At 55.3% G+C, this 15230-nt stretch overlaps 1 protein-coding gene across 2 annotated transcripts; it reads right to left on the bottom strand.

Moving 5' to 3' along the window:
• Positions 1–627: 627 nt before the first annotated feature.
• Positions 628–14906, bottom strand: LOC103058417 (dual specificity testis-specific protein kinase 2-like). Of its 2 annotated transcripts, none has more exons than XM_088146811.1 (9): positions 14786–14906; positions 10776–10978; positions 5842–5963; positions 5451–5499; positions 4442–4591; positions 3853–4026; positions 3602–3685; positions 3220–3306; positions 628–2041 (listed from the first exon to the last, which is right to left on the bottom strand). In XM_088146811.1, the coding sequence occupies exons 2-9, from the start codon at positions 10962–10964 to the stop codon at positions 1940–1942; spliced, it is 957 nt and encodes a 318-aa protein (XP_088002937.1). In that variant the 5' UTR covers positions 10965–10978; positions 14786–14906; the 3' UTR covers positions 628–1939. The 2 variants fall into 2 exon arrangements, with proteins under 2 accessions (XP_088002937.1, XP_088002936.1); XM_088146810.1 differs by lacking the exon at positions 14786–14906 and adding an exon at positions 13408–14273.
• Positions 14907–15230: the final 324 nt, after the last annotated feature.

Raw genomic sequence — 15230 nt, 5'->3', positions numbered from 1 at the left:
CAATCTGGCCGCTCTCCTTTCAGGCGCCCTGGGCGCTCAGGGTGGCACTCCACCGTGGCACACTACTCGGGTAGAAGAAAGGCATTCTCCAGTCACCGATACGGAAAATGGGGGGAAAGGGGCAGGTCGACCACCAGGCGCTACGACGTCGTGAGTGCCTCTCTGTGGAGCGTGTGCAGAACGCTCCACCGGGGAGACTTGCTTGTGGTTTGTATACAGCTGCTGGTACCCTGCTGCTGAACATGGAGGCTCCGCTGCCAGTGCTAGCGAGCTCCTGAAAGATCAGCTCCCCCCACTCTTCAAGCTACCAACAGCTACTAGTTACAGCATTTCTGGCCCCCAAGGAGAGCTGCCAGGTCCCCGAAGGTTGCTCCTTCCCCTTTTGCCTCCCTGCCAGTCTCTGGAAGGGCAGCCAGCCTCTTACAGGAGTTGCCAGTAGGCATTAATGCCAGGCAACGGGGGCAGCCCCAGGTCCGAAAGACGGTGTACTTGCAGCAGGCGACAGATGGAGGAAAAGCCAGCGCTGGCAACGGGTGAGACGGGCCTCTTCCAGCAGCAAGCGGCTTGCTTGCGTTCTCATTGCACTGCACTACACACACCCACACACACACCCACACCCAGAGAATCAGGAGTACAAGGGCCTGTCGCTGCTCAAGGAGTTTCTGGGAAAAGTTCACAAGCTGTTTATTGATTTACATAGAAAGGAGATCCGTTTGGAGCTCTGCCCCCGGACTGCCGAAGGGGAGCCGTCAGCCCCAGGCCCTTCTTTGCTTCGGCCGCAAAAGCTGAGAAACGGAGACCCCTAAGGGGGGGCGCCAGCCCTCAGGGTACAATCAGGGAGCCAAGCTCCAGCGCTTCCCTCAGCTCATCAGAATGACCGGGCTATTATGGGATGGAACACCGCTTTAGGAGTTCCGGGGATGGACCCCATTGCCAGCAGTCTGGGGCGGGCTTAGGGTCTCCGTCCCCCGACATTTGGAGACTACCCTCAACGCCTTCCCTGCGGGACGTGCTACCCAAGCCGCTTTCCCACATGTGCGTCTTCCTGGGGACGTCCCCCCCACCTCCTGCTCCCCACGGCAGAACCGCAGAGGTTCAGCCCGACTGCAATCAGGACTGTTGTGGCCAGCAGAAGTGTGGGGGGGGGAAGAGGTTCCCGTGAGGCTGGGCGTGGCCAGCTTCAGAAATCAGGGTGCCCGTCGGCTGCTATCGGGGGCAGGGAGGACAACCCAAGTTGCCGAGGAGTGGCGACCGTGAGGGTCTGTGAGGAGGCCAAGCAAGGCTGCAGGGCAGATGGCTTTTCGACTCAGCATCTTCTGCCCAGGATCCAAGTCCCAAGGAGCCCCCAAAACGCAGCAGGAGGACACCGCCCTCCAGGGCTGCCTTCGAGCAAGCAGGAAGACACCGAGGGGGCTCCCCTTCTCCAGGGACCATCTCCTCTCCCTCCTCCTGTGTGCACAGACAGAGCTGGGCTCACCTCACTCTACAGTGGCGCCACTGTCCAGGCCTTAAATACCCTTTTCGGGAAGAAGTTTTTTCACTCGTTCGCCACTAACCTCACCGCGCTAGGAAGCAGGGTCGATAGAGCCTGGGGGATGAGATGGCGGTCTGAGGAATGGCGACTGGATGCAACTCAGGCCCCTGAGGGACTCGGGCTGACGGCTGTGGCAGGCACCTAGCCTTTCCCCTGCAGCATGCAGCTTGGCTCACTGCCAGAGCCGTGTAAATGTGGGAGGGAGAATTGGTTTGCTTGCAACAATACTGCTTAGTCCACAAGAATCTGGACAGCTAGAAAAGAGACGGCGGGGGGAGGGAGGGTGCTCCATCTTCCACTATACAAGCCTCTGACCTGCCCCAAAGGCAAGGCCCCTTTTCCTCCCGCAGAACCCTTTCTTTCGAGATATACAGGTACATTTCAGTCCGTGTCCCGCTGGATGCGTCAACCCGGGGACTGCTGCTCCGTCGAGAACTCCAGTCGTTCAGCAGCGTCTTCCAGTTCCTCCAGGATCTCGGAGAAGGAGGGGCGCTTGAAGGCTTCCATCTGGGGAGAGCGGATGGGAGACGAAAAAAGAAGGGGGTGGTTCGTCAAAGGGCAGCTCGCACCACAAGCGACAGCTGTGCCCAGCCCTGCCAAAAATGCCACCTTGTGGAAATGGTGAACTTCCTTATCATGACAGCCGCGCCTGGAAATTCTCCCCTCCCCCCCAGCTGCCACCTCTTTATCCTCTGTGCTTGGTTTCCAAGCCTGGGCCAGGGGGCCTTTGCTCCTCTTCTCCTGACATGGCTTTGCCAAGCAGTATGTTTTCCCCCCTCCTCTTAGCCCTCCAAATTTCAAACTAAGACACATTTATCAGATTTGCCATCAAAAACATTAAGTCCTGTACAATTAACTAAACTTAGACGTTTTTTGCTTCTTGGACATCCTCCTCAGTGGGTGGAACTGACCGGACTCCAAGTTCCCATCAGCCCAGCCAGCAGAGCGAATTGTCGGAAGATGGGAGCTGCGACCCAACATCTGGAGAGCCACAGGTGCTTCCAGGTGTGCTCCAGTAGATGAGAGTATGATTCAGCCTTGCCAAACCCGTGAGAGAAGCCCGTACGCTTGGAGAAGATGCTAAGTAACGCATTTTGCAGATTTCCTTTGGAGCAAGAAGCGAGCATAACAGCCATGAAGATGCATTTTTCATTGGCAAGGCAAGCCGGAGCTCTGCAAGTGCTGGGCTTTGATTCACGCTTTAATCACGGTGGGATCCGAGGGGCAGAAAAGGAAGGGAAATGAGGGGGAAGACGTGTGCCCTAAGGCCTCTTGGGTCAGGCCAAAGGCTGGGGTACCTTGAACCGTGAGCTCCAGAAGCTTCTGAGAAGCCCGTAAACAGCGGACAAAGATAACCATCTCCCCCTGGCGTTTTTCAATTTGCAGCCAAACTGCCCCTGAACATGGAGGCTCCACCCTTTGTTATAATGGCTGGAAGGCACTAAAGACCCCGCAGTCCAGCAACCCACTTTCGGGAAGCCCATGAGCCCTCTACTGCATCTCTTCCTGGAGCTAGAACTGACCCAGAGGCTCTGCACAGCAGCCTCACCCAGCCCTGGTCAACTGCTCTCTCCAGCCTGCAAATCTTTCGAAGCTGCTTCAGCTAAGATGCACAAGTCCCTTGATTCTGCGTAGCTTCACAAAAGGCATTTTCTTCCTCTTGCAAAACTTAAGGAAATCCTCACCCTGCAACAGCTGGCAGCCAAATCCAAAACTTGCTTGGGACATTCTCCTATCATGCTCTGAAAGGCAGCCACATCCAGACCGTAATCCTAGAGGGAGGAACGAAGATTTCAAAAGGGCTTCCCGTCATTTCATTGCCCGCAGTTCTCTCTCTTGCTCGAGGCCCTGAATCTTCCTCCCCCCTCAGCTGCCCCTCTAAATCGCCTTCCCCAAGATGTCAGGCCCTACAGAGATGAAGGGAGCAGCGATCTTGGGGAAAGCTCTTCCACACAGTTCCCTGCGGGCTCCCAGCCCAAATGCTTTTCAAGAGTGCCAGCAACCAACTCAGAGCAGAAGGTAGCCATCCTAACAAATTTCACTGGAGGCGAGTAACTGAAAGGTAACCTGAGTCCGTGGCAGCACCTCGGGGTCAGCTGGAATCCTGCCCAGGATTTCACAGAGGACGATGCCGAAGGAGAAGACGTCCACCTGCCGAAGGGATCAGGGCTCAGCGACAGGGAACTCTGCAGTGCCCCCCCGCTCTCTGTTTCGTCAGGGCATCCCGAAGGCCCAGCCCCTCCGAGCTCAGAGAGGCTGCCTTGCGCCCCAGGGCAGCTCAGTGGGAGGGGAGGGGAGGGGGAGCGGGAGGCAGGCACCTTCTGGTCATAAGGCTCTCCCCGCAGCATTTCAGGAGCCATCCAGAAGGCCGAGCCCACCAGGGAGAGCTTCCTCTCCGGACTCTTTGCCGAGAGCTCTGCCACTTCCTTGGCCAGCCCGAAATCGGTCACCACAGCCTCCCGCCCTCGCTGGGTCACTCGGATGAGGCAGTTCTGAAAAACAGACAGATGGCAGTGAGAGGAAGCCTCTCTGATGGCCCTCAATCTTCTTCCAGGCCCACTGAGAGTCCTGAAAAGGGGAAAGATGTTTTTGGGGGGGCAGCACTGGGCCACATCCAGCTGTGAAATCCCACTGGACTAAACCTTAGAGCAGGAAAAGCACAAGCCCCTCTGGAACACCTTTCAGTGAGAGTTTTAGGAAACCTTGCCAGGAGGAGCCAAAGTGCTCTTCCGTTCCTGGGACTCCACTCCCGGCAATAGGCCTGAGGAGCAGACTGCTTCCGAACAGGGAGACCCCTCTGGCCGACTCCAGCTAAGGAGCAGTGATGGGGCCCCTCTTCTGTGGCACCTCCCACCCACTTCCTTGGATAGCCCTTGGAACCAGAGAGGAGGCGAAGTGGACGCCTACCTTGGAATTGAGGTCGCGGTGGTAGATGTTCTTGGAGTGGAGGTAGACCATCCCGCGGGTGATGTCTGAGGCCAAGTCCACTTTCTCCTTCCAGCTGAGGGAGACGTCTTTGCAGGCCAAAAGCTCTTCCAGACACCCGCCGTTCACGTACTAAGGGCGGCACAGAAGGGAAGGGGGGCCTTTGGGTCATTTCTCACGGAGGCTGGGATGGATGCTATTCCACGTTCCATGAAGGATGCGTGAGTTGAGGCAGCCTTCCCAGTCCGAGCCCTGCAGGCACATCAGCCGATATCCATCTTCAACCAGCCTGGCCTTAGCCGGAGGAGGATGGAGGATGCAGCCCAAACCATCTGGCAGATGTCCCTTTGGGGGAAGGCTGGGCTGAACTAAATGCTCCACCATACTGAAGACCAACAAAGGAGCCCTTTCAACTGCAGGCTACCTTCTATATTTCTAAGTGCAGGATTTATCACTTTGGGAATTCCTTTTTTTTTTTTTAACATTGAGAAGCAGACTTATTTTTCAAATTGTCTTCACCTCAGTCCTAAAGCATAAAGCGGTATAGCTCAGAGGGAGCTACATCAACCCCCCAACTCCTCACTCTTGTGGACATGAGGCCGACGGCAAGCCAGGTGGATAGGTGACATTTATGTATCAAACGTGTACGCAATCGCAAGACTCTTGGAGGCTCGCAAGACAAAGAATACAATAAAATAACACAACATGAAAATAAAACAAATAAAACCTATATAGGACAATACAGGACGCCAGGCCCCAGCAGCCCTCTGGAGAAAGCTCAGGGCTCAGCTTTTCCAAAAGGCAGGCGAATCCCGCACAGGAAGTCACTCCAGAGAGCCGATCCCACCGCTGAAAAACAGCGCTTCCCGTCCTGAACCCCAGATCAGTGGATCCCTCCTTAAGAGGCAGTGGGCCTCGGGGGCTGGGGAAGGCCAGGCCTAACACGGATGGCGGCTGCTGTTTCTGCAGGGGAAGAACAACCCTCCCTTACCTCCAGAATGGGGTACAGCTTGTCGTCCTTCACGCAGATCCCAAGGTACCTTTCAAAAGAGAAGAACCAGCTGATTGTTGTGGCACCAAGCTAGGCTAACCTGAAAACAACGCTGGACTCAGAGAGGGTGGGATCCAGTCCAAGAGCTGCGAGAATGACGTTCTGCTTTTCCTCCCGGGGGGGGGGACTCATTTTTTAGAAAAGGCACAGTGATGAACAGAGGCACCGACCAACCCAGGTATGCTGCTAGTCCAAAAACGGAAGGAGAGAAGCAGCGCATGGAAGTGTCCGGAGAGTTGGAGGGATTAGTAAGAGCAAAAGTGGCTTGGTTCAAGTTCCACTGACCCTTCCTTTCAGGTCTGGCCTGCGGGTGATCTATGCAGAGACCTACCTGACAATGTTGGGATGGGAGAGCTTCTGCAGCAAGCTGATCTCGCGCACGATCCCCTCCTGATCAGCATCGTTCTTGTAAATCTTGACCACCATGGCCTTGCCTGCAGGGCTCGGAGCAACCTGCAGGAAGCACCAGAACTGCAGCGTGAGAGCAGACAACTTCCTGCCCGACAGGAAAATCGCATCAAAAGCAGGCTACGTCCACCTTCACGCTTGCTCCCTCGGGCACCCACATATTCCTCTTGGCATTGCTGCCTCCAGCGAGTTCTGGACTGTCTCCAGAAGATCCGCCCAAATATGAAATTGAAATTGAGAGGATGTTTGTTTTGGAAGGATGCAGCTCAGAGCATGGAAGGAGATCAATAAAAGAACCAGGATGGGGAGAAAATCTCATGTTCTTCCCAACCAGTCTACTCTTGGTCGCTTCTAACCAGGACCAGAAAGAAGAACACGCTTTTGCTCGTGGCTCCTGGCAACAGTAATTAAGAAGCAGATGGATATTAGGGCGAATCTTCAGCTATTGTTGGCTATAAGGATTAACAGCTGCATCAACAACCATTAATAGCTTTATCCTGTTCCATGTGTTCATCTAAGCAGCTTGGAATTTATGGCCCTTGCCACTTCCTGGGGCAGAGAATTCCTTAGGTTAACCAAACCCCGCTCGAAGCAGGACCTCTAGGAGAAATTGCATTTGCTGCTCTGAGCTGAAGGGCAGAAGTCAGACGTAGATTTAGATTCACTTATTTATTTATATGATTTATTTGCAGCCCATCTCAGGCAAGCGACCCTGGGCAGCTTACAAGGATTAGAACACAGAAAAACCCACAGCACTGAACCCCTGGCGCTCCCAGGAAAAGCCCTCTGATAACAGCACAGCTCATCTAACCCCGACCCAAATGCCTGAGGGACATCAGTTCTTTGGGGGCCTCTGCTAAGCCCAAGGAAGCCTTGGCGAACTAAAATGAACTAGGACGCGATGGAGGACAAACGGAGGCCTTTTGTTCAAAGCCCTCCCTGGGGCAGCCATTCATTCAATGGGAAAAAAGCAACTGAAACCAAGTTTGAGAGACGTGCCAAAAGCTACAGCCGAGCCCCCCTCCGCAGCATACAAACACACCCCGAAAGAGCAAAGGAAAAGCTTCCGGGGAGGCCACTCCTCCCTTGCCATTGTGGGAAATACAAACTGCACACAGGCAAGGGATACAGTTGTGATCTGGAGGAGAAACATATCCCTGAGACACCCACTGCATCACCAATGGCTCTAGCCCCGTGGGTGGCTCACCTGGGGCGTTCTGCATGAGGGAGAGCGCTCTGCCATCGCTCAAGGCCCTTGCAGCCAGAGCACTCAAACGGGCTCAGGCCCCACCCAGCTTGGATGCAAACTCCTTTCCGCCACTTGGGCTGTGCAGCCCGGGTTCAAACGCTCTCTGCTGTTCCTCCCAGCATGCTGGGTTGGGGACTCACACATTCTGGCTGAGACATTCCCCAGGTGGCCTTGAACCAGCCGCGCTCTCCCAGTCTGGCCTACCACACACGTTTGTTCCAAGATGGGGCAACGAGGGCGGTCGCTTTCTCATCCCTCAGACGTAAGCAACGCGTACAGCACTTCCCATGCAGGTTGCTGAGACCGGCGGACCTCAGCAAGCTGAGGTATCCTCTCCCCCATCATCCCCAGCCTGCTGTCTTCCAGGTGGGTGGGATTCCAATTCCAATCATTCCCAGCCTGGATGGAAGTTCTGCGGACTGAAGGGAAGGCTCAACCCGAGTGTTAGCAGACTAACCGGATGCAGGAACAACGTTAAGTACGGTTCTGAGGTATTCCAGGGACATGGAGAGAAAGCGTTAAAGATAGCTTTCCTTACTAACGTGCAGCGCGAGTGTTTTGATAATTAAGCTATGAGTAATCTGGGGGAGGAGCGGGGGAGAGATCCTTTCATGGGAGCAGTAATCATACTCGAAATCTTAAAAGGGTTCAGTGATGCTTTAAAGCAACCCTGGTTTCCTTGCTGCAATTGACCGACAGCCTCATTCAGCATCTTCTCTGCAGCGAAGGATCTCTCTATCTTCCCCAGCCGCCCTGCATGGGTCACCCCACTGCCCCCCTTCCCTGCTTCGGAGCAAGATTGATGTTGGCAGCCCGGCCACTCCAGCTCCATAAAACACCCATTATGCCGTTTCTCAGGGATCTTGGGTAGGGAAGGAGCCTTCGCCGACAGCAACGCGGGGCAAGCCTCCACTGTGTTACAGCAGGCTTTTTTTTATTGTTTTCCAATAAAAATGCTTTTAAGACTGCCCATTAATTCTCCACCTTCCCTTTACTGTTCAAGGCAGCATTTTCTGAAGTCACAGTGGCAGGGTGGAACAGCTATCCTTGTCACAGGGGCAATTGGATCAGAAGTCATCACGAATTCCAATCAAGCTGGCATTCAGACTCATGAAGTAAAAGGTTAATGACGGACTTGACTGTGCATTCAACGAGCCGCAAAAAGCGTGCACAATTATTGTTCCTGCTTTGCTGGAGAAGGAGCCAGAACAAGCTGGGGAAGGAGGGGGCAGGAGCGGACCTGAAACGAACAGCCGCATGGGGCTAAGCAGATGGGATCTCTTCCTTCTGACACGCTCTCTAGGTCAGCCTTCCCCAAGTGCCAGACCAGAGAATCAGCTCTGGTTTTAAAAAGAAGCCGCCTCTGCTCTGTTGGCCTTATGCTGCTTGCTTCTCTCTCGTGGCAGTTTTCCTCCCTTGGAAAACAGGAGCCTTAATTTGCTTCCTACGACTTTTTGCCAAGCTGTGCTTGTAATAGACATTTGTGCTCCGATTCCACAGTCCGTCCCTGGGCACGCGGCGTGTGGGTCAAGCGATCCAACGGGCAATCAGAACTGCATTCTGAGCCTGTCCCTTGCGTCCAGCCCAGACCTGACTGATTCTGGACCCGATCCCTGATGCCTCCCTGCCTTTGTTTTAGATGAATCTCGCCCATTTCTCCTCCAGCAATTTAAACGAAAAGCAGCAGCAGAGAGGGGGCCTGAGCACGGCATGAACGTGCAGGACTGTATCCAAGCAGCAGGCAGCCCTTCAGCCTGTGGCTTTGCGGGACTTTCAGACCGTTTTGAAAAAACAGGAGGAAAACTGTGGCAAAGCTCTTTGGGCCAGACGCATTTCTGCAGTAGAAGGAAGGGTCTCCATCAAGAGTTGTTGGTGAGCCATAAGGAGCGAGCACTTGGCAGGGAGAAAAGCGGAGGCCGCAAACCCTTGGAGATGAGCGGATGGTTTCAAACAGACCATCTGAGGGGTCCTTTGAGAAAGGTCGAGGCTCAGAAAAGAAGACAAAACAGAAGGCTGTCCAGTTCTGAAAAAGCTCACGCACACACTGGCAGGGGTCACAAGGCAGCTTGGAGGGAAGGCAGAGGCATTTTCTTAGACTGCTGGGGCCCATCCATACAATCCCTGAAAACGTCAACTCTCCCAGGACAAGCTTTCCCGTTCTGCAAGTTCATAGCTGACGTCAGCTGCACCCAGCACCCTGGCCGTCAGGAACTGTTTTCTGTCGTGATTTGGGGGCACTTCTTTTCCCAAAAGAAAACAATGACTAAATAAACAAAAGACATACACGCGGCACTGAAAACAATGAGTTGCAAAAGTGAAGTGACGTCTGGATGCCAACCAGAAGAAAGCTAGCTCTGTGCAGAGTTTTAGAACAACCTTGCAACTAGCCTAGGAGGCGGCCCTGGCAGACTGCTTCTCTGAGATGCAAGTACTGCTGGGATGCGGATGCGGATCAGCCAAGGGCTCGGCAACAGGGGGAAGACTGGATCCATGGACTCTGACTCGCCTGTGCCGTGCCCCAACCTGGCACAAGGTGCCTCAGCCGCCAGATAAGGAGGAAAAGGTGCTGCAAAGCAGGCAGTGGCTGGTATGAAACTCCACGGAGATGAGAGATTAGGCCCCTGGAAGCAGAAGCGGCGGCAGATCCTGGCCGGGTCCTGACGCAGCTGTCCCTCACTTCTGAGAAACCTATACAAGGTCATACTGTCAAACTCCAGCAAACCCTTTTGTCTATCAAAGGTAGGGTCCTTCCACAGGAATCCTACAGATTCAAACATCCAAAGAAGATGCTTTGAAAAATAAGGATTGTTCCCAGCTTGCAAATGAACAGGCACCGAGAGAGAGAGGAAGGGATGAGTACGGGAGGATGACAGATAAGAACCAGATTACAGTTGCCAGGGGACAAGTGCCCTCAGAAGAAAGCGAACCATGTGTTCGGAGCAGCAGCATTCTCAATGCACACAGAAAGCTTGCCATTTTAAAGACTGTCCTTCCTTTTGAGAAATACTAACTCTTGATTTTGCACAAGAACCCAACCACGGTCCACCCCTGGCAGGAGACATTCAGACTGGGGACTCCCGGCCCTTAGGTTTTCCATCAGAAAAAAGCAACCACTTTCTCTTCCCCTGAACCTGAGATGTGCCCTGACACCAAGAACGCCTATCCCTAAGAATCATATTCCTTCTCTTGTCTCTGTCTTGAGACCAGCTTTGAAACGGTGATCTGCTCAAAACATGTGGCATCAGGGTGGACTTCCCTGGTTCTCCCCTGTCCCTGGTTTTCATAACATCTTGATTGATCTGGAGATGGCACTCTTGGCACATTCTCTTGGACCAGTCTGATTGACCCTATGCAAGGTATCAGCTGGCTATGAAGTGACGCCGTAAACACTTCTGAGGATGTTCCTGAACAATCCCTGAACAATTGAGGAGCAGGTTTAAGAGATGCGATGGGCTTTGACCCTCCTTTAAATCTGCCTCCTTCCAGATGTGTTGGGATTTCTACTCTCCCAACCTCCACTGGTTGGAAATGAGAAGAACTGTAGTGTGACGGGCAAGTAGGGCAACCTGGTGGGCAGGCCAGCTTGGCATGCCTGCGTAACGCCATACCTTGAACACTTTGGAGAAGAAGCCGCTGCCTATCAACTCAGCCTCAAAGTTTTCCCAGAATTCCAGCTTCCGGACAGCCGTGCGCAGCCGCTGCCATCGGTCATCCTCCTGGCAATAAGCGTCTGGGGCCTCTTCGCAGTACAGAGTTGGGCCAGACAAATCTGGAGACACCAGTCCCATCTCGCACATGGTAGAGACAGGCACTGCAGAGAGGAAAGAAAATGTTTCACGTATAGTTTCATCAGCAGAACGAAAAAACCCTTCTGAGGCTTATTCTTATTCCCATTTCACAGCTAGCCAGCTGAGGCTGGGAGACTCAACTGTACTCAGACCAAACAAGGAATCTCCATGACTGGAGGAAGAAGCATTGCTGGGAGGAACTCGAGCTGAGCAGTGAAGCCCCTGTTCCAAATCCTTAGCTAAAGGGTTTTCCATCTTCCATCTGCCCCGGAACGTCTGCCCTGAACACAGACGCTCTCAACTCGAACATGCGCTGTTCCAGGTCTTCTCTGGCACTCTCCCACAAGAAAAAAGCTGACGGGAAGGATAACACCTTGTTGTCCAAGCACAATCTTTTCCCCTCTCAGATCTGGCTGAGTCCCCCAGATGCTAAACTCAAAGGCACATGCATTACAGGACACCAGACCAGCACTGGATTCATGCCTCCCATTCTTGGACGTTCCCACATCCAGGTTCTTGCTGTCTGGTGTAGCCCCTCAACCTTTTGTACAGAGCAGAATCTGTAGCAGGCCCCCCCTCTTTGGCATCAGAGACAGACCTGTCTACCCCCAGCACCATGCGCAGTAGCCAGGCTTTGTGAGAAGCAGCCTCTTTGAATTCGTTGCAGAGACCCAGACTGGAGGAGAGGGGGAGAGAGAAAACACTTTCTGAAGACTGATTTTACTACACGGCAGTTTTGGCCTCTTCTTTTAACATATTGATTGCTCACAAAATGGGGCCATTGTCTGTCCAACAAAAACAGGACTGTTTGGGAGGGAGGCTCCAGGCTCCACAGTCACCCAGGCCATACACTACAACACAGCAGGAATGCACTTTCTGCATCCAGAAGGCTAAAAGAAAGAGAGGAACTAAGCACCAGCAGGCCAAAACTCCTCTAAGACTCATGTGTCTCTGCTTCAAACTTTATAAATTCTAGCCCTGATCAACTCCTCCACAGCATTCCTTTCAAGCTCCATAAAACACTTATTTGCAATTTCTCTCTCTCTCTCTCTCTCTTGTAGGGGGCAAGCACAATTCTCTCCTTGCAAACATGTAATCTGATGGCTGGCACAAAATTCAGCAGCTTGGGAGAAATATTTTGTGTACAGAGAAACCACAGGTCTGTTCATGTACATGTGGGCCCCTGTCTCAAACCAACAAATCAGGCCATAATTTCTGACAGTTTCCTTTTCAATATTCCATGCCAATGAGTGCCTTTGGCTTGGTTTGGGGTTTATCCCACTAATTGATAGACTTTTTTTTAAGTTCTTTTTTTTAAAGAACTTGAACTGAACCTTATGGCATTTGGTAAAACAAATCAGGTGTTAAGCTAAAGTACAGAACAGGCTGGTGCACAGAAAAACACCAGTCCCACCTTGAAAATCAGAAACAACAAAACTAAATTAAACAAAGGATGCAGTTGAGGAAACCTCCATCGATACTGTTTGTGAGCACTTCAGTTTCTCCTCAGTATAAAGCAGAGGGGCTTGCTGGACCCAAGACTCTGACTCACTGTAAGGCTGAGTCTTAGGGAGGGAGCACATTATGTGAACACATAGGACGCCTGGGCTTCTATGGAAAAAGGACCCGAAAGCCACAGCTCAGTGGCAGGACATGGGCATTTAGGCCCGGCCTGTGGAGACAAGGTGGGTCAAGCAAACTTTCCACAATAGCCAGGACTGGACACAGGCAACACCTGAATTTTCTTTTCCTTGAAAACATCCAGCAGCTACAAGGACCTCTTCTGAGGGGAGAGCAGTCGAGCCTCTCCAGACAGTTTTCTCCTTACCAGGGAGGTCGTGTGCTTGCCCACAATATCTTCCCACCCTTCCACTGCGGATCACACTGAGAGGGAAAGGAGAGCTGGCGTGGATGCCCAGGAGCCCTGCAGTGGTAGATCAATGCCAGTTCCATTAGGCGAAAACAGCTGACTGGACATTCCTGGCAGGGGCAGGCTGTTGCCCACTCTCCCGGGCTCCTGGAAAGCTCAGCTCAGCTCAGCTGGCAGGAGTTTCAAGAGCTCCTCTTGAAAGGAGCCTGCAAGCGGGGAGGAGGAGGAGGAGTTTCAAGAGCCCTTTGTTCCAAAGCTTTCTGGAATCCGTAGAGGAGATGGCGGAAGGTTGCTAGGAAACAGGAGGCATTTGTGCCAAGGTGAACTCCTGCTCTGGATCTGGAGGCCAGGAAGGGAGCTGAGCGGCTATCAAGTCTCCCCTCCGGATGAGAAGGCAAGGATGCCCACCCACACAGAAACCATGGCCCCAGGGGACTCTGTGCCACCCGGCATGGGGGAAAAGTCCTGACAGAAGGGGTAGCCCCGTTGCAGGCAACTCACACAAATGAGCCAAGGGAATACTCCCTGGCCAAAGTCTGGCTCCAAATGTTCACACCGGTTCTGCTCAATCCAGAGACTTACAGTTGCCTAACATCGCGTTTCTTCTCTGAACCTATGTCTCCATATTCTCCGGTAGGTCACAAAGTTCCCAAATCCAATTGCCTAACTCCAAGCCACAAGCCACAGCAAGAGTTCTTGGACCACAAGCATCATCCACCACGTTACACCAAGGGAAAACTGCAGGGTATAAGTCTCCCCTTCCTGCAACTAATCCCCAGGCGTGAGATGCTGGTGAAGGTTTCCTTCTCCATCCACAACAAAGGGCAGCAGACCAGCTGGAACAAGACTCAGCAACTCAAATCCTGCCTCAGCCCGAAAAGTCCTGCTGTCCAACGCCCAGCCCCACCTTGTTTGGTACTCATGGAAAAAAAAAGATCTAGGTCAAATTATTTTTAGCTTTTGGACCCATAAATATAGGCTCATTGCAAAAACTACAGCAGACAAATCATCTGGCCAGGTTTTAGCGAGAAATGGCAGGTTTGCCCAAAACTTTTGCTACGTCAGAGCGAGCGTAATTATAGCTATGCGGCAGCCCTGATGTGGCGGGCATGCTGCGTCCCAGGAGAGTCAGGAAGAGTCGTCTCTGTCCCGAGGAATTCACCACCTCCCTTCAACCGGGGAGGAGCAGAGGTCGTGCCAGCCGCCGCCGCCGCCCCCCACAATCTCTCTGGGCTCCCTGGCTTAGAAGGCGGTGGCCAGAGCCCCGCAGCGGCGCCCAGCCGTTCGGGGCTTCCGGGGCAGCCGACCGGCACGGCACGGCACGGCACGGCACGGCACGGCACGCCGCGGCGCTTGCTGCAGTCCCCAGCACCTCCCGGGGCCAGAGCCAGCTCCGCTCTGCCGGGCACCTGCGCGCCCCTGCCGGTCTCGGGGACCGGAGCCGCGCGGATGGAGCAAGACGCGCCCGCGGCTCAGAAGCGCCTTTCGGCAGCTCTGCAGGGCGCCGGGCGGAGGGCGGCTGCTGCTGCTGCAGCCGCCGCCGCCGCCGCGGAAGAAGGCGCGAAGGCGGCCGCGGGTGCCGGCGGGGGAGAAGCATCGCGCGCAGCCGGCGCCGTCTGCAGGGAACCGCGCTTGAGAGGGGGGACGCGGGGCGCGCTTCCTGCTCATCCCGCCCGCGCGGGGGGCGGCCGGAGCGATCGCAGTCCCGGGTGCCCCTCCCCGGGCAGGGACCCGCCCACGCACCCGTTCCCGGACAGAGGCCCCGGCCCGAGGGCAGCGGGCTTCCCCCGGCTGGCCGGCCGGCCGCCCGCCCGCCCGCCCGCCGCGGGGCACGGGGAAGGCGCCCAGGCCGGCGGCGGTCCCCTCCCCGGGCAGAAGCCCTCCCGCCCGCGGCCGAGGAGCCGCAGCAGCCCCGGCGCGGGAGCCCCGAGCCGCGCGGGTCCGCCGAGGCGCCACTCACCTGCCTGCGCCCGCCGCCTCTCCCCGGCGAAGCCGCGGGGCGCGCGCCCGCGCTCGGCGCCGCGCCCGCCCCGCCCTCCGCCCGCCCCGGCCCGGCCGGCCCGGCGCCACCCAGCGGGCGGGCGAGCGATCGGCGGGCCGCGCGGCCCCGGCTGGGGGCCACGGGCGGGGGCCCGGCGCCCCTTCCTCCGCGGGCCCGCCCGGCCCCCTCCGCCGGGCGGGGGGTGCCTGAGCCCCCCGCTCCGCGCGGTCTCTGAGCATGTGCAGAGCGCGCCTCTGCGGGCGCTCGGCCGGCGGCGAAGACTACTCGGGGGGCCTGGGCGGGGCGGGGGGCTTCCCAGGCCGGCGCCCCCGCGGCTCCCGGGCGCCGGGAGACGGCCGCGGGGAGGCTTCGCAGCTCGAAATGGTGGCCTCGGTCACCATGGCGACGGCAGCCACGCCGCCGC

This window comes from Python bivittatus, unplaced genomic scaffold (genome assembly GCF_059951505.1).
Source record: "Python bivittatus isolate LINGU-HERP-01145 unplaced genomic scaffold, Pbiv_v1 ctg000160_np1212, whole genome shotgun sequence".
Lineage (NCBI taxonomy): Eukaryota > Metazoa > Chordata > Lepidosauria > Squamata > Pythonidae > Python > Python bivittatus.
This window is presented reverse-complemented; position numbering and strand designations above follow the sequence as displayed.

Coding starts and splice junctions, on each gene's coding strand:
- LOC103058417 (XM_088146810.1), bottom strand. Junction 5,500..5,841: donor TCCCATCCCAACATTGTCAG/GTAGGTCTCTGC, acceptor CTCTTTTGAAAG/GTACCTTGGGATCTGCGTGA. Junction 3,686..3,852: donor GAGAGCCTTATGACCAGAAG/GTGCCTGCCTCC, acceptor TCCCTTCGGCAG/GTGGACGTCTTCTCCTTCGG.